This window comes from Strigops habroptila, chromosome 4 (genome assembly GCF_004027225.2).
Source record: "Strigops habroptila isolate Jane chromosome 4, bStrHab1.2.pri, whole genome shotgun sequence".
Classification (NCBI taxonomy): Eukaryota; Metazoa; Chordata; class Aves; order Psittaciformes; family Psittacidae; genus Strigops; species Strigops habroptila.
In genome coordinates, this window is record NC_046358.1 from 28,813,100 (window position 1) to 28,836,679 (window position 23,580).

Genomic DNA, 23,580 nt, shown 5'->3' on the forward strand with positions numbered 1-23,580 from the left:
CAAAATACCGTTCCCCGCGGTTGTTTTGCTTTCGGCAACAGAGCCGAGAGGGCAGCCCCGTACCCGCCCCCCCCACAGCCGGAGCCCCACGCTGACGCCACCGCCTGCGCCCGCCAGAGGGCGCCCGAGCCCCGCGCGCCGAGGCCGGACCCCATCCCCATCCCAACTCCATCCCTAGCCCCGTCCCCATCCCCGACTCCGCTACTCCGGCTGCATCTCCAGCTCCCGCTATGCTGCTGCTATAGAGACCAAATATTGTCTGTAGCGCAGGCAGTTACGTTGAACAGCACGTGAGCATTCAGCACTCAATAGCATCCCCAGGAGCATTTCCTGGATAAGAAGTTTGGGCTTTACCATTGTGCTCCATGATGTGCCCCCTTCCCCCTTTTCAATTACCTCACTACTGGCAACTGTTGCTTCACTTCAGGGGTCTGTAGAGGCGTGCTCCTGCAGACCAGACACATCCAGGTTGTGAAAGGGGGGAAAGCATTCTTGCATTTGTAATCTGTCCTCTGAAGGGCATTGTATTTTCAAATATTAAGTTCTTTCTTTTGACTGTACTTCCACTAGACCAGGTTGCTCAAAGCCCTGTACAGCCTAGCCTTGAACACTTCCAGGGATGGGGTATCCATAACTTTTCTGGGCAACCTGTGCCAGTGCCTCACAATAAGGAATTTCTTCCTAATGTCTAATCTAAATCTCTCCTCTGTCATCTTAAAGCCATTCCCCCTTGTCTTATCACTATATGCCCTTGTAAAAAGTCCCTCTTCAGCTTTCTCGTGGCCCCCTGTTAGGTGCTGGAAGGCTGCTCTGAGGTCTTCCCAGAGCCTTCTGTTCTGAGGCTGAACAAGCGCAGCTCTCTCAGCCTGCCTTCATAGCAGAGGTGCTCCAGCCCTCTGAGCATCTTCATGTCCCCTCTTATGGACTCACTCCAACAGGTCCATGTCCTTCTTATGTCGGAGGCCCCAAAGCTGAACACAGCACTGTGGGGGGAGGTGTCTTACACGTGTGGAGTAGAGTGAAGAGTGGAGACTACATTCATGGAAAAACAGCAAACTATCAAACGAGAATCCTAGCAAAACCCAATCTCGCTATGTAGCACCATGCACTGAACAGTTCAGCTTTATGACTAAAAGGTGTTTCCTCAAAATCTGAGGCTGGGATGAAGCAGATTCAGATCGCCTGGGAGTTATTGTTCCCCTAACTAAAGACAGAACGAGTCCTGTCCCCCGCAGCAGGTTGTGCCTCCCGCTTTTGCCGGAGGTCTCCGGTTCGGGTTTTCGTGCGCGGTGAGAGGCTGATGCCGCACACCTCGAGGCGCGCCTCCAGCAGCCGCCGGAGCACTCCGCGGGTACTTTCGTGCCTTCTAAAGCACAAACTTCCACACCGCGCGTAGCGCTCTGCGCTTGCGCCGTTTCCCGGCAGCGGAGCGGGCAAAGGGGAGCGCAGGTGTAACCGGCCGGGCCGCGGGCTGGCCTCGCGGCTCCTCGGTTGAAGGGGGCAACGAGGCTGTCCCCACCTCTCTCCCGCCGAGCCCGGCCGCAGAGGGGCAGACACACCGCCAGCGTTTCCCCCCAACTCAGGCCATGAGGCGCCCGGGTACAGCCTCGACAAGCAGCCCGCCCCAGCTTCGCACCGCGCCCGCCCCCTCCCTCACCCGCGGCCGCCCAGGGGCGCCGTCCATTGGCCGGCGCCGACCCTCTCCACGCCTCTCATTCGCGGCGGGCCGTGCCCGTCACGGCGCTGCCGCGGCCCGAGTCTAATTGCGGGGTCAGGGCACGCCTCGCCACAGGTAGTGCCGCGGCGGTTGGGGCTGCGCCGCCTTTGGGAGCTGCCCGGAGCAACCCCGAGGGAGCTTCGCGGGCGGCTGTCCCATTTCGTCCCCCTCCGTCGGCGCGGCTCGTTCCTGTCTGGGCCACCCCTCCGGCAGCTGCGGGGCGAGCTCGGCGGGTGAAGAACAGCCTGTTGCTGCTGGGAGGAGGGACCGGAGCGGCAGCGGGCGGTCCCGCGTCTCCCCCCGGCGCGGGGCGGGGGAGCGATGAGCCGCGCATTGTTTCCCCTGTAGGCAGCACCCGGCGGGCAGCGGGGCGGCGGGCCATGGGCTCCGCGCCTTTGTCTCCTGAGTGAGCCGGCCCCGCTCCCCCAGCCTCCCGCCGCTGCCAGCCGGACCCGGCGACATGGACGTGACCGTCTCCGAGCTCCTGGAGCTCTTCCTGCAGAGCCCCTTGGTGACCTGGGTGAGCAGAGCGGGGAGCGGGGGGAGTTGGGGGATGGCCGGGCCCTCCCGCCATCCCCCAACCCCACTGTCCTTCCTCCGGCAGGTGAAAACCTTCGGCGCCCTGGGGAGCGGGGACGAGGACAACCTCAGTATCTACATGGACCTGGTGGATGGCGTCGTCCTGAACAAGATTATGCTACAGATGTGAGTGGGCTCCGGAGAGAGGGAGGAGGGGTCGTGCCGGGGGCGGCAGCGGCGAGCACGCCTCGGCCCTCACCCGCGGCGGGCGCCGGGGCTGCCGAGGGAGAGGTCGCCCCGTCAAATGGCGGGTGTCCGGCTGCAGGCGGCGGCGTCTTCATCCTCCGCTGGGAAAGCGGACAGGCTGTAAGGTCCGGGTGCAGGGCGAAAGCACCGCGTTTGCATTTTTCCTTTGGGTTTTCTTTGAAGTTAACAAAAACAAAGGAGAAGAAAACCCACCCAAACTCACTCAGTTCTCTAAACCCTGCGTTAATATTTTTCTCTTTCTTTTTTGGTGGTGTGTGTTTTCCCCTTTTATACTCCCCTTCCCACAAGCCCCAACAGTTACTTTTTCTTAGTTGTTCATATATGCTTTAGGGGAAGGTATATGGCAGTACTACAAATAAGGAAATGAAAGTGCTTTATCATATGAAGCTTTACTGGAAAGATCTCATCTGAAGTGTGTCTGCTCTCATCTAAGCTTCAATGTTAAATATGTAATTTAGAGGAAAAAAAAGCTCAGCTTCAGTGACATCTCTTTATGGCAGCACTGTAAAGATGTGTCTTCAGGAAGCTTATTTATAAATAGGTTAAAAGAGCAAACACTGAAAATACTGTAATGTTGAAGTGAATGGTTGGTAGAAGTTGAACGTTTCTTTTAACCACATCCTTTCCTGTTGCTGGTCTGCTGCATATGCAGATCCTGACTGTTTTCTATCATCAGTGTTTGCGTTTAAATATTCTGAAATATGTCTAACAAAGTTTGTAGGGAGAAGTATTTGGCTTTCAGAAGAGGAGCCTTTGGAAATGCTTCAATTTTGGCACTGCACTCTTAAATGAATAAAATCAATTGAAGCTCCACCAGTGATTTGCAATGTTAGGCCAAGTCCCAGTACTTAAATGAAGAATTCATCAGAATCTTTAAGTGAAATTCCTGAAAAGTAACTTACAACCCATGTTCCATCCACTGGAGTTGGCAAGTTTTGTTACCTTCTGGTATCTGTCTGCTCCATCTGAAAGGTAATCACATTTTCTTCTGGTTTGAGGTAACTAACAATAGAGATTGTGAACTGGAACTTGGCGTAGCTGGCTTGATTTGGAGCAGAATCCAGATCAATCAACCCACTTGGTGATGACAAACTAGTAGTGTAAATTAGCTGTTAAGGAAACCTAATGTAAAGAGAGGACATAATTGCCAGCATTTCTCAAGGAGTAATTACATTTTTTAAAAGGTAACTTTCTACAAATTAGAGCCTTGAGTATGAGCGCTCAGATCCAGACTTGTAGTTTTCCAAGATGTGGGAAATTGGATTTAGATTTATGACCATTGTGCTTGGCATGGAGATGACCAACCAAACTCAGCAGCAGTTGAGTCTGTTGCACGTTTACCTAACTTAACTATCACATGTTAAATAACATGTGAAAGAATCTTACCATTTTGAAACAAGAAAACTTCATTTAATACTTAGTTGCTCTTCAATTTTGTTGAATAGGCTGAAGTTATGTGGCTTTTGAATGACTGTGGCATTCTTATGAGTGATGTGGTTTAGAAGTGATTTATCTGGTGGCGTGTGCAAACAAATATTTGTAGTTGGCCATTGAAACATGTCTAAGGAGACATAAAATTGTTAAAGTCTATGGACCAACCTAACAATGCTCTGGGGACAAAGAGCAAAGGATAAGATCTCCTGGAAGTAATGAAGATAAGCATATAGGCTGACTGAGTGCAGTGACGCTAGTTGGCATTTTTGTCGGATACCGTGTGATTGTGAGAAATGCCCTGACATGTTTACTTGCCTTAAGCAGTCAGGTAAATAAATTTGGTTTTTCCCAAAAAAACATCTTGACCAGCAGTGTTGCTGAAAGTCTAAGTGGGGGAAGCACAAGCAGCGTGGAGGAGACTGGGACATTCCCCCCCCCCTTTTTAGGCAGCTTTGGCAGTGCTTCGAATGGTGTCTAGGTGCTCGAAACCAAGAGCTTTCTGCCGAGAGCCCAGGACTGTTTAACTTAGGAAGGGTTGTGGTTGTATTTATGTATCCCAACCCAGCAAGGCACTCAGGAGAGGTGCTGTGACCTTCACTTTTTCCTGACTTAACCTTTAGAAATAGCAATGCAATTACTGCTTGCCTGTAAATCAGGAAAGCCTTTGAAGGCATGTTTCTGCCCCACAAAGCTTTCAGAATAATAAAATAAGCATGTTTTTTTAAATGCTTGCTCATCAGCTTTTCAGGTCCTAGTCCCTGAAGATGACTTTCAGTACTTGGCTTGAGATTTGTTCCCGTTGAAATTGTATTAATGAGGGCCTTTGATAAATGGGCTAGAATATGACATTCCATGCTGTGACAGTGGTGATTGCCTGAAAGCACAGATGCATGCATGCGTACACACATGCAGAGAGCAGGGGGTAGCAGAGTGAAAGAGCTGGGCCCATGGTCTCATAGCTGTCTCCTTGTTCATGTGTTACTTAACTTTTAGGTTTTTAGGTTAAATAACCTGCTTGCCTGCTTACTGGAACACAAGTAACATGGGTACGTGAGCTTGCATCTAAATACGAGGTGTGATGCAGTACTTTGCTGCAGATCATCAGGTTTCTTTCAGTGAAGATTTTGAAAGCCAAAATCTTGGGAATTTCATTATTAAAATAAAACATCTTTGTTCTGCAGCTAAGCAGATTTTTAAGTTTAATCCATGGCAAAAAAGACAGGTGGATCTATGAGGAAATCCAGATATACCTGTTGAGTGGAGGTTGCTGAGTGAAAGTAAGACTTTAAGCCGTTTGAGGTGAGTAGGCTGTACGAGTTTGGTCAGTCTTTGGTTTCTGTTGTCATAGGTTGGATTTTGCTCAAATGCTCTCTGGCAACTTAGAGTGGGTAGAGAAGGTCCCAACTGCTTGAAATTGTGGTGTCAATGTCTTTTAGGCAGCGGATTCATAGCAGCAAGGCAGCCGTGTCACTGGGGAGATATGTGATGTCTACCACTCTTCCTGTCTGCAGGTTCCTGCTGGCTGTGTGACAGGAGGTGAAAACAGGGCTGTGTCTTCACTCCATCTTCTTCAGAAACAATCTGCCCCCAGGAATGCTAGGCCTGAATAAAATGTAATTTGCTCAGGCACACCAAATGTAGCCATGGCACAAGGGCAAAAGAAGGGAACCCGGCCTGGGCTTATGTAGTCTGGCCACAACTTGGTCTGTTGGGCTTTGCTGGTGATCCCTTTGCTTAATGGTGATCCCTGACAAAACAAGACCCTTTTTAAAGGATTGCTGAGGATTGCTTAGTTCTCAATAGTGGTGCCTAGGTGCTTAACAAGTTAAACCTCAGAGGAAGAGACAGACAACAGTGTTTTGGTTTCCCCACTTATATTTTAAAACAAGACAAATTTTTTTTTTTCCCCCAAGTAATTTTGCTGTAAATGAGTGGTTTCTTTTTCCTGTCCAAGTGTATACCTCTATCTGATAGTGCATGAAGGACATGTTGATTTTTGCAGACTTGCAGTACTGGCTGAATACTCTGCATACAAAAATGTGTGTTAATCTTCAAAGTGGAACTGCCATGTCCTGAGTTTCTGTGTTTCTGGTGCATTTATGTGTACCAGGTTAATGAGATTCACTGTGGACAAATTTGAAAGAACTTTTTTCAGATGATTGTGTGTCACTTCTGGTATGAAACTAAGCATGTGGTGATACTGCTTAAACTGCCTTCAGTGTTACAGTCGCAGCTGTGGTGTTACACCTACAAGCATAAGCAAATATTTGCCCTGTTTAACTTACTGTAGAAAGTTTTATTTGGGAAATAGCATGGGGGTTTACACATGCAGGCACATAAGTGTTTTCGTATTGACTTGTTCTAATTCTTCTAATTGATGGTAGACTCTGCTTTTCTGTGAAAACGTTTAGCAAATAGGAATGTGCCTTAGGAATACAGCTGATAAAACTACTTGCATTAAAACCGCATAATAAAAATGCACAGTAATAGGTCTTTCAATTTCAGTCACAGCTGTCATGGTTTGTGGTACTGTCAATCTGTCATCTTTAATTTAGACCACGTGACAGGAGCAGCCATGTTGTGAGCGCATGCTTCTTGTGGTTTGTAGCAAATGGCATGAGTGCTGGAAGGTTGGAGATATGCATCTGTTTAATTAAAAATCTCATTTGGAGGTGCATTTTTCTACCATGTTCTGGGCAATTTGGAAACCCTGCCAGCCGTATTGGCGTCATCCCACTTGATGATAGAGGAAGAAGTTGGATAGTGGGAGAGTTAGACTGGTCCAAGAATGGTGTGTTTTCAGTTGGCGAGTTACCTGCAGAGTGAAGTGCCATGGGATGCTGGGCACAGCTGGTTCCTTCCAACGTCTCATAACCCTTGGGTCTGGTTTGTGGGCTTCCCCCTTAATCATCAAAAATACATGTCAGAAACTGCTCGAATGAAATTATCATTTACATTTTTTAATTTGTTTTTTTTTTTGTTACTTCTGTTTTATGAATTGGTGACTTATGGGGTTGCATCTTGAAGCACTTGTGCTGCTGGCCCCACACCTGCTGAACTCATCATTTGGCCTCTGCCTCCTGGCCCTTCCTTTTCTCTGTGCTCCTGTAAAAGTCATGAAGGTGTAAAACCGGAGGACTTCTTTAAAATGTTTGGCTATATAGTAAGGTTTGAGACTTTCCTTCTGTTCATGTGGCTTGGGTGTTTAGTTGTTTGTGAAGAACTTCCCTTAGTCATGCCACCTTAGTCTTATTTGAGCAACTTTTTTGATCTTTACAAGTAGGTGATTTTTAAAAAGGGAGTTGTAGCTTTCATTACATTTATGTATAAGGGAAAGACCAAAGATCAAGGGACTGAAAAAGCATCTCCTTGAAGTCCTGCTCAGGTATTTTTCAAATACATTCAGGAGTTTGTTTGGGTTCCCTGGTTAGCTGTTGTAAAAATCTCTTTAATTTTCAATGTGATCCTTGGGAAGAGATTCTTTCTGTAAAGTTCTTCATAAACAGGTTTCACCAACCAAACAGGTGTTAGAATGTGTGGAGTCTAGTACCAACAGCTCTCTTTTCTTTATGGGAGAAACATCTTTACAGAGAACTTGCCCCTTACAGTGTAAGGTTTACTCGGGTGTTTTGTTTTCCTTGAGGACTCTACTTCCCCTTTCTACTTTTCCTTTGCCATAGATCAGGCTGTTGGGTTGTAGTGCTTTGAGTACCTTGATCTTTCTAGGTTTTTAGCCGCTGCCTTTCACTTCTCTTGAGATCATTAAGTGCCACGTGGCTGTGGGTGTTCTGGCAGCTTGCTTCTTCCCTGAGTGCAGGTAGCCTCAGGCCTCTGGGCTGCCTCTCCCAGCTCCTTCGCCTCATCCCTTCCATGTCCCCTGAGATGTCTCGGAGACAGATGGGTGACATGAAGGAGGCAGCAGCAGCAGGAGGGATTCAGCTGACCTCGCATAATCTGACACGGTTAGTCTAGGCAGGAGGTGTGATGCCAAAAATGTTTGAAAAATTTAATAAATATTCTTTCTGAATAAACACATGCCTCGAACTCTTGATTCTTATAAGTAGGCTTCATCTCCATGCTTATTATGTCGAAAGATGTATTGCCAGTTCAACTGGATAAAACCGAGTAACCGAGTTTACGTGATAAATGGAAAAGAACAAATATGTGTGTGTTTTGTTTTTTTTGGTTTGGGTTTTTTTTTTCTTTTTGAAACATCCCACTGCCTCCAAGAGTAACTTTCTGCAGGTCCTCCAAGTTCTTGGCTGTGGAGCTGTAGCCAGTGTGAGCTTATCTGACCCAGGATTAAGAAAAAATGTGGCAGCAAATGAAGAAGAAATGGAATATTACTAGTTGAGAAGGAATTGTTTGGTTTTCCCTGTGGAGACAATAAGCCCTGTGGTAGTTTGAAGTGTGGGTTGTGCTGGCCTTCCACTTTCGCTGCAAAGGGTCCTCTGTGAAGTGAGCTGAGAGAATGCATAAAGTTGGTTACACAACACATTCAGAAATCCAAACTGTCATTTTCTCGAGCTACATTCTGTTTTCAGAAAAGCTTTTAACTTCATTGTCTGTGGGGAGGAGGAGGCAGGACTGCTAGAGTGACACTGTGTGCTGCGGCTTGGCTCCAGGTTAAGAGGACCCTGAGGTCAGCGGCATTAAGGGCTCTTGGGGCAACCAATTACCATTAACGAAGGTGATAGGATAATAGCGCAAGAATTGCTGAGGGACTGGTCCTGCCAATGCTTGTGTTCTTGTAATAGATGACTAGCCCCACTGTGCCAAAAGGTGAGCAGGTCTTGTCTTGGAAGGAGGAGTTGTTCTGGTTCTTACTTGCTTTGGAGAACCTCATCCAAGTTGTGCAGTTACACTGCCTACAGCTGTTGAATAAATCTGCTTTCCTTTGCTGTGGCCGGTGGGTGTGTTTTGTGGAATTTTGCCCCGTTTCATGCACTTTTGAGAAGGGTTGTGAAGTATTACTCTGCTGTACGGTTAAAGCTTTCTCTTCCTGGCTGCAGACTTTGGTCATTGCCAGACAGCGGCATGGCAGTGTGCTGCTTACGTGAGCTTTCACTTGGAAACAAGAACTGTAGGCTGACCTTTCTGTTTGGCCAGCTTCTCTTTACTGTGCATTTCTTCCCTTTAGGCTTCCTGGTTTGTTGTTGTGACCTCACCAAGAAGGCTAAGCATCCAGCTTCCTTCAGGGTTCAGCATCTGCTCAGAGAGTACTGAAGTTTGGTACTCTCCAAGTTGAAGCCCGGGTGCCATTTATGCTTCTCCAACTTGCTGTGCTGCAGAAGACCCATACTGTCAATCGGTGTATGGGTATGGCTTCTGTATCTGAGCATCAGTAAAATGGAATACTTATTACAGATTTTGCTTTAAAAGCTTGTAACAGTTGGCTTTGTTCTCTTTTTTTTTTGGTAATTGATTACAGTGCCAATCAGTATACAAAATCCTTCACTACTGTAAAGGCTCTGTAGGGTCTTGCTAGTTTACAGCAGTGGCAGTTTTGGTCATTTATACTTCAGTTTGCTTGAACTCTGGCACGTAAATACTGTGTCTGATGTTTTCTGCTGCCATGGCAGTTTTCTCTCACCTCTGGAACATCTATCTATTCTGTCATTTATGCACATAGCACGGCTTTTACTAAGGAGGTGCTTTGGGATAGTTGTGCCTTTAAAAAGAAATGGAAAGAAAAAGCTCTGTGACATACTTACATAAACTTTGGCAGATACACTTTAAAGATAAATACTGGATCAGTTCTCTTATTTTCTTGTCAGTGCTGGAGTTCACTGTTTGGCCCTGGGAGAGCTGTGAATGGCTTAATTAACAGCCACAGAGCAGAGCTCTGGGTGGCAGGTGTTTGGATTGTGTGGGAGTTTGCTGATAAGAGTATTTATTAGAGGGGAAGCACAAGACTTTTATCTATGCTGTCGGCAGATTAAGGTTTTCAGGTTCTTTTTTTTACAACCTTAAGGTGTCCAAAGACAATCTGAGGTGCACATTCATAGTAAATTATTTGCAGCTTTTTTCCTGCATTTTATCTTTTATTTTAGAAATAAAAAAAAAATCAGGTACAATTTTGATTTGCTTCCTTTAAAATCAAACAAACTTTAGGATTCTTTACCTAAAATCTTTATACCAACTTTTTTCCTGTCTTGCTTATATCTCTACCTATGTTTATGTTTTATTCATATCTTGAAGCCTAGTAGAGTGTTTTTGTCACATAGTGGATAAATGAGTATTGCTCTGCTGTACAATCAAAGCTTTCTTTTCCTGGCTGTAGACCTTTGGCTCTGCCAGACAGTGGCATAGTATCGTACTGCTTACATGAGCTTTCACATGGAAACAACTGTAGGGTTACATCTAGTAACATCTAGTTAGATGATATGGTATAATGAAAGTGCAGTGTTCCTTTTTCCCTTCATTTCAGTGTATAATAGATACAGATTCTGCATTGATCCAGTGTTAACACCCTTCTCTTGTCAAAAAACTTCCAAAGCCAAGGAAGGCATGATAGTCTTTCCCAGGCTTCCCTTTTTTGAATAAGATAAACCCCTTATTATCAGAGACTGCTTTGATCTGGTGTGCACAAACTAAATATGCTCTTTTCTTTGGAGAAATATAAATAAGAAGGGAAGTTGCTCTGAGCTGCTCTGTGGGTTAATTGTAAGGTATGATACTTTGCGGCGTGCATGGAAATTTCCAAGTTATGGGCGTATGGGCAAAGGTAATGAGCTTTCTCCATCGTAAATTAATGTGTATGTATCCTGTATAATTATATCAGCACACTAAATGGGTAAATTTTTAAGGCTTTTCCTAACAGTGTATTACTGAGATACTAAGTCTTAGTACTGAGTAAAATAGTAATATTGTATTTTCTTTCTCCGCTTTTAATAGAGATCCTCGACCAACCAACCAGCGTGTCAACAAGCATGTAAATAATGACACCTATCTTCGGGTTCAAAACCTGACCATCTTGGTCAGAAACATCAAGACTTACTATCAGGTGAGATTTCTGCTTTCTGCACATTGATCTGTGGCGATTGCTGTAATGTTTCATCTGGTGCAGGGGCTAATGGCTCAAAAATAAGTTTGCTGCAAGAAATAAAAAGGAAATAGTGTTTATGTAAAAATGCTGTCAGCCATGCTTTCTTTATGAAGTGACAATACAGCTACCTTACCTGTCCATCATGGCCAGAGGCTGCTTCCCTGCACCCTTCTTTTAAAGGAGAAATGTGCTCGAAGGCTATGATAGTACTTGGGTAGTACATGCAGTGAAAAGGCTCTTTTGTGATGGTGTTGCAGGCTGTGTATATGAAAGGATGTGCTGACATTGGAATAATGGTTTTGGGTATAAAATTTAAAACAAGTGACTTTCTCTTAAAGGGGCTGCCAGCAAGCAAATGGTCATGAAGAAACGTCCTTAATGCTAAATTATAAATGTCAAATTGCTATAAAGTTGATTAGATAAAATAAATTTGAGCTTATCTTGAAGGTAGACGTTGCTGTATGCCTTTTCTTAGGTGTTAAAGCGGTTGTTAGTTCTGAACTTCTTCTTTAAGAGACTTAAGTGCAGGAATGACTGCAAAATCTTACAGGTAGCGCACTTCTTAGGCAACATCCCGGAACTGACTGTCAGTGTTCCTCTGCTGTAATAGTGCTCCTCTAAAACGAGGGAGGTGACAGCTGAGCACCTTTGCAGACTTAGATACATGTTTGATGCTGCTGGAAAGCCATAGGAGTGAATTCATTTACTCTAAATAGAATTTCTGTATACACACTGGAGTGTATATTTAGACTCCTTAGTGAGAGGAGTAACTGTTCTACTATTTCCTTTTACACATCTTTTGCCAGATTCAAATGCTGTGCATTATAAACCAGGCTGAAACCACTAAAGGCTGTTAAAATGCTCCTGTATAGAATCATAGAATAGTTAGGGTTGGAAAGGACCTTAAGATCATCTAGTTCCAACCCCCCCGCCATGGGCAGGGACACCTCGTACTAAACCATATCACCCAAGACTCCATCCATCCTGGCCTTGAACACTGCCAGGGATGGAGCATTCACAGTTTCCTTGGGCAACCCATTCCAGTGCCTCACCACTCTCACTGTAAAGAACTTCTTCCTTACATCTAACCTAAACTTCCCCTGTTTAAGTTTGAACCTGTTACCCCTTGTCCTATCACTACAGTCCCTAATGAAGAGTCCCTGTCCAGCATCCTTATAGGGCCCCCTTCAGATACTGGAAGGCTGCAGCAGCCTTCTCTTCTCCAGGCTGAACAGCCCCAGCTGTCTCAGCCTGTCTTCATATGGGAGGTGCTCCAGCCCCCTGATCATTCTCGTGGCCCTCCTCTGGACCTGTTCTGACAGCTCCATGTCCTTCTTATGTTGCCGATACCAGAACAGTACACAGTACTCCAAGTGAGGTGTCACGAGAGCAGAGTAGAGGGGCAGGATCGCTTCCTTTGACCTGCTGGTCACGCTGCTTTTGATGCAGCCCAGGATACGGTTGGCTTTCTGGGCTGCAAGCGCACACTGAAGCCGGCTCATGTTAAGCTTCTCGTCATCCAACACCCCCAAGTCCTTCTCTGCAGGGCTGCTCTGAATCTCTTCTCCACCCAACCTGTAGCAGTGCCTGGGATTGCCCCGACCCAGGTGTAGGACCTTACACTTGGCTTGGTTAAACTTCATAAGGTTGGCATCAGCCCACCTCACAAGCGTGTCAAGGTCCCTCTGGATGGCATCCCTTCCCTCCAGCGCATCAACCGAACCACACAGCCTGGTGTCATTGACAAACTTGCTGAGGGCGCACTCAATCCCACTGTCCATGTCGCTGACAAAGATGTTGAACAGGACTGGTCCCAATACCGATCCCTGAGGGACACCACTCGTTACTGTTTTCCAACTGGACATTCAGCCGTTGACCACAACTCTCTGCATGCGGCCATCGAGCCAATTCTTTATCCACCGAGTGGTCCATCTATCAAATTGATGTCTTTCCAATTTAGAGGTAAGGATGTTGTGTGGGACAGTGTCAAACACTTTGCACAAGTCCAGGTAGGCGACATCAACTGCTTTGCCCCTGTCCATCAGTTCCGTAGCCCCATCATAGAAGGCCACGAAATTGGTCAGGCAGGATTTCCCCTTAGTGAAGCCATGTTGGCTGTCACCAACCACCTCATTGTTCTTCATGTGCCTTAGCATGGTTTCCAGGAGAATCTGCTCGAAGATTCTGCCAGGCACAGAGGTGAGGCTGACTGGTCTGTAGTTCCCTGGATCTTCCATTTTCTCCTTCTTGAAAATGGGGGTTATATTACCCTTTTTCCAGTCGTCAGGAGCTTCATCTGACTGCCAGGATTTTTCAAATATGTTGGTATGTGTCTTGAGCTTATAATGGACAAAACAACTAAACTGTAGGAGTTGTCAGTGTGCTCATCCTGGACACTTCATGCAGAAGAGACTGTGTATTGGCTTTGTCTTTAAAATACAGAAGAGATTAAATGCTGAACTATAGTAGTCCTTTTTGATGCTATTTTCTTCCATGTTATTGCCTACTTCTGTTCCATATTATTGCCGCTACTATGCTTCTGGCCTTGTTTAGGGAAGCCTAAAAGAGGGAGGGACTTGTGGAAAAGTTGGGTCAGGTAGATGACTCATCTGTGCAGGTTCCAGCAGCTTGCTAGTAAAGTGAAGTGTGTAACTCTGTTTTGAGATGATATAAGAGGGTATCATGTACTTCTGAAGACAGCTGACCTGCATCTTGATTGTTGAAAACTGGAGATGCTGATGCAATGTGATGTCATTCCTGAGACTTGTGATTTTCAAGGGGAAATTCCATTTGGTCATAACTGGAGGCTGAATGTGGGGTTTTTATTTCTTTGTTACCCACTGAACAGTGTAAGCATGTATGGAGCCTACAAGAGAAAAGGACTATGTTTAAGGACAGGACTAGTCTTTCTTCCTCTCTCCTCACCCCCTCAAGATTTACAGTCTAAGAGTCTGGTCCATAAGATGTTGAAACTAAAGCATTTTATTCATGTGACTACTTTGTCTTGGAGCTGATAATATGACTTCTTGAAAGAGTACCTGAAGAGAGCTCAGGTTCATGAAAAAAGAAAAATTATTCCTAATTATGTGATATGTTGCTTGGTGTCTTGTTGATCTAGCTGTTGAGCTGTGTAATCATAATTCAGTAAAGCTAGCAATGACTAAAACAGTTTAAGACAGAATTTTCAATGGGAAGCAGTAGTTGAGGCTTGCTGTAGCAACCGTAACAGTGAAGTTCCTGTTGTAGTCTGGAAATTAAGTGCTATGAATCTTGCTGCCTGAGGACTACATATATTTGAAGTAAAAAAACCTGAGAGTCATGAGAGCTGATCATTCTTTGCATTTGGCCCTGAAAATGTGTAATTAGAGCAAATTTTAAAATAATCACATTTTTTGTGATGATAACATTATATAAGAGATGTCCTTGTTACAATCACATTTTCAGGGCAAATCCGAGGTCTTGACACTAATCTGAGAATCCCTTTAATGTGGTGGTATGCAGCCTTCAACTCTCCATAGTCTGGGTGGAGTTAAGGCCATCTATGCTGTAACCAAGCTCTGGGTGATTCGGAGTATATTGTTGCATCTGTACTAATGTCTGTTAGATGTTTGGAGCATTTATTTGTATTTTAGGATCTAGTAGAATTTACTTCTATATATTCTTTTAACATGCAACCAAATGGATGCTTTGGGATATATTAAATATTGTTAGGCCTCTCTTCAGTATTTAGAGATGTTTTTACATAGGCTGAAGTTGTGGACATTGTTTGAAGTAGTATTAATATATTAGCTTAAGTTAAAATGAGGGTAGTGTCTTACTGACTGAAAACATAGTCAAATTTGGTTGCAGACTGGAAGTGGGAGGGAAAAAAGTTCCTGACAAACAATAGGAACATGAATTTGCTGCTTCCTCAAGAGAAACAAAAGCTCTAAAAATACAGTGTTGGCCTTGACATTTTACATTCCCTTTCACTTAATGGACGCAAGTAAAGTTTACAGCTTCATAAATTCTAGGTCTTCTAGAATGAGGAAAATGCCACCTCATGCTTCATTGAAGGACATTGGTAGGTATGAAAGAATACTTGTCCCTCTCTGCACTGGGCAGGAGTGATCAAGAGTATGACGTAAATTCGTGGTACTGTAAACTGTATCTGAGGAAGGTGACATAGGTGGCTACTAAAATTAACTCTGATATTCAGAAGGTAGTTGACATTTCAGATCACAGTTGTCTAGTATATCTGTATTTAATATCAGATTTCTCATGTATCTGTAGATAATCTTTGTTAAAGCAAAATTCTCATTAATACAGGTAATATTACTTCAGAAAACAAGGTTAGGTCTAATCCAGAAGCATGAATCCAGGCATTCTTTGCAGTGTTGCGGCTTTCCCGATTTCTCAGGCTGAGGGTTTGTGCTGGGAATGACAATGAACAAGCCAGGTTATTAGTGGAATTTGGCTCTGATTTGAGCCGTAAAGTTCAGTTCCTATCTGTGCTTCAGTAGGCATAACTTGGAGTGGTAAATGCAATGAAGTAGCCTTTTTAAGTTCAAATAGCCTCTAATTTTTAGAAGTTTGCTAACTGAATTTGTTTATTAACAACTTTATGAAGAGTTGTATTCTCACAACTTTCAGCTGCATAAAACTGGATTGTTGGTGGCTACTAGGAAAAACATAGTGTCAAGACTCTTAAAATGAGGGACAATGTTGGTTGCTGCGGCTTTGGTGGTGGTGTTTTTTTCATAGGGTATGTAATATTTGTTACTGGTGGTAGCAGTCAAGACATATCTGCATTTCCTGCTCTCTTGGCAGCTTTACTTTTGCAGGTCTGTGACTGGCAAGCGGCCACTCTTTTGAAAGCAGGACCAGGCAAATGACTCATTTTGCTGTGGAATTTCACGAGCATTCAAGAGAATCTGTCATTAGTTGCATTTAATAACTGTTACAGCACTGGTTCACTGGAGAAACGGCTGGTCATAAAACTTCTGCAATTGGTACCGTATCTTGGAAAAGGGCTGAGCATGGCAGAATGTGTTCATTGCTCATGGTGTGGGTTTTGTGCGTCTCTTCTTGCTCTGACTGAATCCAGACACTTGTCTGTCTTTAAACTGGAATTCAAAATGGTTTTGTAAGGAATGGTTTAGTACAGAGAATTACAAGTTAGTCTGTGACTGCAGTGAGGATGTTGATTGAAGGAGTCAATAGGGAACTGAGTGTATTGGAGAAGAGGTGCTGATCCACTTCTCATTGGTGCAGGTGTTGTGCATCCTGGTCAAAGGGTGAAGTCTTTACCACATACTACAGCTAACCAGTGTATATGGAACAGATTGATCTCCAGTTGTCATCTGCTGCCTTGTGTTGATAACGTAGTTGAGAATGTCGGTCCTTAAATCAACACTAGCTAGTTCAGTCCAACACGGGTGAAATAATCTTGCTATTCCTGAGCTCTGCCTTCACTTTGAAATGCTTCTGTTGTGAGTTCCACTAAGGCTTATCCACTGGTCCAATTAAATTGGCTTGAAAATAGTTCAGGAGTGAGTACTGCAAGACTGAACAATGCTTGGCTTCATGGAAATGAGCATTCTTGACCCTTATTGCCAGTGAGCTGTTATGGCCTTAATTCCCTGGGGCCTTGTGCTTCTTTTCCAAATGGTGATTCATCCCAGCCGTGGTAACTATCTTCATAGTGGTGTGGCACTATCCCTGTTTCTGGCAGAGTTAGTACTAAGCTTGTTAGTACTAGAGTTTGTTGGCAATGTTAAAAAAGGTAAGAAAAAAACACACACAAAAATCCCCTTAAGCTGCAACAACCTGTGCAAGAGCTATTATTGTTGCTGGTTCTGTTACTTCTGTCGATGAAAGAAGAAAGGTAGAAAATTTGAAGGGTGTTAGCCTATGCCTTTGCTGTGCTGTGGACAATATTTAAATCTTGTAGTCTCCATGTAAGAGCAGCTGCCCTGATGTCTGCAACCCTTGGAGAACATACTCGTATCTATAGAATTTTGAAAGAGGCCTAAGGCAGGCTGGCAGGGGAAGCTTGAAGTGGCTCTGCTCTGCTTCCTCTGCTCATGTGTCAGTCCTTGGGTTTAGTGGTTTTTTTCTGAGGAACTAAAAATCATTTTGATAGCAGTTTATTAAAAAAAAAAAATAAATTATGAAAGCATCTATTTTGATGTCAGCTAGTTTGCTAACCCCCAAAAATGCCAGTAATCACTCCCACAGTATGTACTGCAGTCCCAAGCAAAAATTCCTACCACTTGCCTGAAAAACTCGAGGATGATGGAGAGCAGAAAGTGAAAATGAAGTGGCAGTTGTGTCCACTAAATACCTAGCAGATTGCTTTATGTTTCTAAATAGGTTGGAAATATATCTTAATTAAAAAAAAAAAGTTGTACCAGGACACAGTTCCGAAACCAGTTATGACTGCGTGGCTTGTGCAGCTTCAAGAAGAAACTCGAACACTTACCATTTCCATTAAAGTGAGGGTGTGGGGGAGGAAAAATGAAACCATCCACCGAATTCTTAGAAACTTAACACCACAAATCCTACCCTCCCCACCTAAACTCACTTAGCTGGACTCAGAGATAATGGTGAACAAGGATGCCTTACTTTAAGGCATGTTTCTACAGACGTGTGTCCTCCTTTTACTTGGCTGCTCTGAATTTGTGTAAAACAAGTACAAACAGCAAGGATTTTATCAGGCATGTTAAAGGGTATTAGCTGCCTGTGAGTTTTGCTATTACTGTGACCTGCTGTTGTGTTGCTCGTGCTGGGGCTATGTGAGATTGTTCTGTCTTCAGGCTGGGGCAAAAGCTGGTTCTCATGGTGGGTCAGCGAAGGTCTTGCGATACCGGTAGCTTTCAGATCAATAGACAACTCCTGCTTCTGTATTTGAAGCATTGAGTCAGGTTTAGAGCTCTTGACTGGACTACTAAGAGGAATTCAAACTTGAAGCTCCAGATTTGGGCACGAGTTATGGACTGACAGTCATACTCAAGCTATAAATAAAGTTGTAGAAGTAGCAGTGTCCTCTTTTGGGAGTTGAAATCTTTTCCCACCAGGCAGACTAGTTCTAGTGGGCTAGTAATCCAGCCCTTAGCAAAGTGAACACCAAGGGGCTAGAAATGCACATAAATGCATACACCCTTAAGTCAAAAAGCATTCCTCTGTTCTGAGGGGGGGATTTGGTACCCACAGTGGCCTACTGAATTAGATAAAAATTTCTTTCGCTAGCCTTGTCTGTTTGGTGTGTTAAACTCCAATATGCCTGGGTGACGCAATATGCTTTCTTTTGATTCCTGTTCCCTAGAGATCTTAGTTTAGCAACTCCTCATCTCGAGCTTTAAATTCCAAGATTATTAACTGAGAATGTCAGCTTTCTCAAGAGCAAGATATAAGAAGATTCAACACATAAGCTCTTTCTAATTCAAATACTTTGGTGATCTCATGCACTTTTAAGTGTCTGTTCACTCCCTTTTCTGTACAGTTGAGTGGGCTTGTATGCATACAGATTCCTGAATTGTTTCTGCATTGGCAATTGTATTGTTGCACCTACGGAAGGTAGCATGTATGTTCTAGTGGTCTTAAGTTACAGCTGCACAAAGAAAAGGTGGTGAGCAGCCACTAAGCCTCTCTCTGTCTTTTTCACAAGTCTACAATAAGTAAGTTAGTATGATAAATAAGTTAGTACTAAGGTACTACAGTAGAGATGCTCTGTGTTTCAGTAAGGCAGTGGGCTAAGACTCGGGAAATACTGCCACTGGCACAACTTGGAGTAGGACCTTATCTGCTTTGTGTTTGTTTCCACTCCTATTCTTCATTTGACTCTTCTAGTTAGTTTAAATTTGCTACAGGCACAGACTGTCTATATGTATTTAGCTAATACTTCAGAACCAAGAAGGCCTCATTAAGCACATGACAAAAATGTTTTTAATTAAACTTTCTGTTCTGCAACAGCATGCTCAGGAGACATAAAGGTTGCATGTAAGACTGGTATTGTAAAGACATTCAGTTATTGTGGTGGTGGGTGCTGGGCAAGGGTATGACTGATCTTGGCATAGGCATTCTGGAAAATGCTGAACCACTGATACTAGTCTTTGATTTAGTCCTTCAGCTGAAAATAGTGGTACAACTCTGCAAGTGGAATAAACATAAGAACCATGAGAAGGATCATGCTTATTTTGTGTGGGTCCTGTTATCAAGTTATTTCAGTGAGAAAGAGTCTGAGACAGGTGGTTCATCATGGCCAGCCAGACTGATGCTTTTTTTCTTTTTCGGTGAGAATTGTCTTGCTTGTTTCCGGAAGAACTAGACAAACATTGCTGCTCTGGAGCTGATGTAAGTTTCTGCAGAGGTCAGTTTTAAAAGTTTAAAAAGTTTCCAGGTTGGTGAGAGCTGCCATATCAGGTGGCTGGTAGCATGCTGTTGGACACCTGACTGAGGTTATTGGCTGTGATTCTAGGATGCATTTCAGCCAATATATTGAATTATGTCTGAAGGTTTAATGGAAGACTGAGCTTAAAGAAACATATTTGTTCCCCTGAGGCTCCACGTGCATTTTAATACAGAATGAAATAGTGACCTCAAACAGATGGAAGGGAATAGGTTGGCTTTTGAACTACTTTATTGCCTGTAATTTCCTGGAGCTAGAATATGGGAAAGGGCAGAATAGGCTGGCATGGGTCTGTATAGTCTTGTCTTTGTTTTGCTTAATAAGCTAAAGGGGTGTGAATTCATTGTGCAGACAAATGAAGAAACCGAGCCAAGAAAAGAGGAGCAGTGTCCTAAGATACAGAGGCAAGCGGAGGTGGCCTGTAAAAATTTTACAGTATGGAATAGCTATTTGGTTCCCACGCAGCAGTATTTAGTTAACCTCTGACATGTTAATTGGAAACAATTCTTGGGATGTCTGAATTGCCAAATACATCCACTGTGTCCTTTATATGGCTTAAAAAAGGGTAATGTGAGAGTGTGCGGGGCTTTTCTTAATGAAAGCCAAGGCCTAATGTTAATCTCCTAGACTATTGCTGTGATTACGAGTGCTAAAGCCACAGGGTATTTCAGTCCTATACTACATATATATTTTTGGATATTAGGTTTAAGATGTAAGTCACTGTTCAGACAGTCTCACCAGACAGCCATGTTCAGTCCTGCTGCCTACATTTCAGGCAAATGTCCCGCTTTTGTCAGCTGAATTTTTGTCAAGGAGGGAACTAAGTTTGGTAGAGCCTACCAATTTTGGGTAAGTTAGAAAATAGCCTGCATGCCACTGAAAACAGCTTTGAGATTTATTTTTGCTAGAAGATGATAATAAATGAAAGTTAAAGATTACTTTATTGCTTGTGTTTCTGTAATGAATTCCATGTCATTTAGTCCTTTTCATTAAAAAGTTTTTAAAGAGACAAGAAGATGAATTCCACAGATTTATAAAGTATGGTTGCAAAACAAGCCCTGAATTGCATGCCAATTTCCAAAGCAACTAATTTCTGCTTTGGAATGGCAGGTAGCAAATGAAGGTGATTTATATTCTTAATTTGTTTGAGTGGTCTGCCTGTGAAAGTGTTGTTTAATTCAGCGTGGCTATTTTAACAATGAGTGTATTGTCACATGCTGTGCTGTGTGGCACACTGGATTCAGTACACAGTCTTGCTCTTATCCAGCTCTTACTCCAGATTAAGGTTTGGTGTCAAGGCTCGTTCCTGTCAGGTCCAGTGACATCTATGACCCTGTGGTGCAGAGCAAGCAAAGGTGTCTCTGTGCCTCTAGGTCAGCTAGCCTAGGTTTCCACTCCAACAGGGTTGCAATTAGCTTTTGTTACAAAGGTCTGTAACAAACTGCCACTTTTTTGGGCACTGCTTTTTCTTAAGGACTTACAAGATCAATAAGCAATTCTTCCACAGAGTGTTTTCATCCAAGACTGATATTTGAGATGTTTTTTAAAGCAGTATTATCTGTTGCTTTGAAGGAGTGATTATCAGTTTCAGAAATGTGTGGGAGAGATTGGGGAAAGCATCATATCCAAATGCAGAGTTGTATTCTGAGAACAAAATGTGGTTTGCATGGTAAAGGTCTGCTCAAGCTTGTGACGACATCCTGTATTTCTGGCAAATGTAAATGTTCTTAAGCCAAGAAATGGGTGTGGAGGTTGTGGAGTCACCTACCCTTGTTAATAATGATGAAATTTAGCCTTTGGAGCAGGTCTCTGGACCTGAGGAAGCAACACACCTGGGGACAGGAGGAAGTTTCAGTGTGCTGCTTTCTTTGCTGAAGACAAACCACAGGGAAGGGTGTATTTCCTACTTTACACCAGCACAAATTAGGGAAGGAACCTGCTCATGAATGCGCAGAAATTGAACTGCTGACTTGCCGATCCATGCATATGTCTCACATTTTGCAAATATGTTGTTTTTTTAAAGGAAGGATTTTTTATTTTTTTTTTTTACATTTTTTTGTAAGCAAACTCTGAAGAGCAAATAAAGCAGCGAATTAATGTGTGTACACTGTACTTTAAGCAGAACAACTTTCTTTATAGCTGTTTGGGTGGACTCTTTGAATGGAAGCTGTGTGAGAGCTGGTGCTTCTGCTGTTTCCCATTATGATTAAGGACAGAGCTGAAGGGAGTTGTGTTTAAATTCTGCTGGGTCCTCATGTGGCCAGTAAAAGTGCCTAGATAAAACTCTGCTCAGCAGGCTGAAATTGCCCCTGTGGAGCTATCACTGTCTGTTCTCTTTCATAATTAGCATTATTTAAAGTCGCTATACTTTTTTTTTTTTTTTGGTGGGTTTTGTTTGGGCTTTTTTTTTGGTTTTTTTTTTTTTTTTTTTAAGACTTAGAATGACATTGTTAGTGCCCGTTAGGTGATCAAGATAAGTGATAGACATCTGCTCCTCTGGGGGTGGTAGGAAAGGCTTGTGGTCTTTGCACAAAAGAAAAATGTTGTATGAATTCCTTTTAAATATCATCGTGTCCTGTGAAAATGATTATTTAATGGGTTATTAATATTTTTAAACTACAATAGGTGGTGTTCTAGAAAAAGTCTACTTTATTTACCTGATATTAAAGAACCGACTCAAAAAACATTAAGCTGTTTGCTATAAGGCTGAGACCAAAAGCATGAAGGTAAATTCCCTGTGGCACTTTAAAGAGATGTTTTCTTTTTAAATGGTGATCCCATCTGTCATATATCCAGAAAGGTATTTGTAAGGGAGTGCAGCATCAAATTTGTATTGCAGAAAGACCTGTTTCGCACACAGTGTGTGTTAGAAGAACAGGGAAGGGTAGTACTGTGGTTAATGCCTGGTTTATTTTGGAGCAGCTGTGTTGCAGTAAAGCTAAGTGGCTGGAGTCTCATGGGAGGCATAGTGATTTACCAGTAGAAACTGGACAGAGGTGTAATTTCTTTTTAAGGTTTGATATTAAATGCAGAATTACTATGTATGATAAAAGGCTCAGTTGTCAGGATACAGATTCCAAAGAAACAGAATCAGTCCTGGGAAGTCGTTACCTTAAAAATAAAGCATGCTTCACTGTTCTCTAAAAACAAACAAAAAGCCCCAGCAAAGCCCTTCTATTTGACTGGTTACTGTTTGAGTTACTAGGAGTCTCTCAAAACTGTGTAGTTACTTCAAAGCAGAACTACAATTTAACTAAAGAGAGTTGCCTTTTAATGTAATAAATGTCTGAAGGTCACTTCAATTTCGATCTTTCAAATACTGGGGAAAAACCCTCACCAACCAACCAACAAAACCAAACCACCCTGTGTGTTCTGTTTCTTCCTGAATATGAGAAAGCTGCATGTCTCTGTTGAAGGCTTTGTCTTTACTTTTAGTGTTTGTGGCAAATGCTTATCCAAACAGCACGTGGGTGTATCTTTACAGTTTTACATGCAGAAGGAATGAGTCTGTAGTAAAGGACCACAAAAGCTGCCATTATTAGAAGCTTTGCTTACACTCCAGTGCTCTTTTCCAGTCATGCAGAAGAAACTAAACCAGAGCACTCTGCTTTAATTCTCAAACGTGGTTGAACTGTCTCACATTTCTTCCAGTATGCATTTCCTTTGTAGCCAGAGCCAAATTCTTATTTGGAAAGGTAATTTTGATCTCCCTTTTTCACTAGCCCTTTCTCTTTATAAATTGCTGGGTCCAAATTCTGTGCAATTGAGGGGTTCAATTTTCAAATAATTTGTTGTTGCTGGAAGACTTGTCTCCATAAGATGCAGCTGTAGTTTGGCCTCTTGTTAAAGCATCTTGGTTAACTTGCAATTGCATTTTCTTTGTATGGCATAGGACCTCATTTTAAGTGGCCCTGACTTGACATAACTTGACGTGCCAGCCATCTTCCATGGTGGGGTCTTTAAGTAGTTTTGCTTTGATACCCTTGGCTGTTGTGAAACTGGAGCTGTCTGCCAGGTGGTGGTTTGTTTTGGCGCTTCTCCTTGACAGCATATTGCAGCCTTTACCAATGTCAAGGTATTTATCACACTTCATCAGTACTACTTAGAGATTTTGCAGTGTTTATGGCAACCATTTGAATATCTGCAGAAGGACCCATCCTGGCTTGCTTTTTCAGTCTTGAGCTTAGCAGGGCACCTAGTTTTGGA

At 43.3% G+C, this 23,580-nt stretch overlaps 1 protein-coding gene across 2 annotated transcripts in view; it reads left to right on the top strand.

The window, feature by feature from the left end:
• The first annotated feature begins 1,717 nt into the window (after positions 1–1,717).
• The window catches only part of CCDC88C (coiled-coil domain containing 88C), a 100,456-nt gene continuing 78,593 nt past the window's right edge, over positions 1,718–23,580 (top strand). For both annotated transcript variants that reach the window (XM_030481777.1, XM_030481779.1), the window contains exons 1-3: positions 1,718–2,237; positions 2,322–2,422; positions 10,835–10,943. In XM_030481777.1, coding sequence (XP_030337637.1) covers positions 2,178–2,237; positions 2,322–2,422; positions 10,835–10,943 — 270 coding nt within the window. In that variant the 5' untranslated portion in view covers positions 1,718–2,177. The remainder of the gene's footprint in view (positions 2,238–2,321; positions 2,423–10,834; positions 10,944–23,580) is intronic.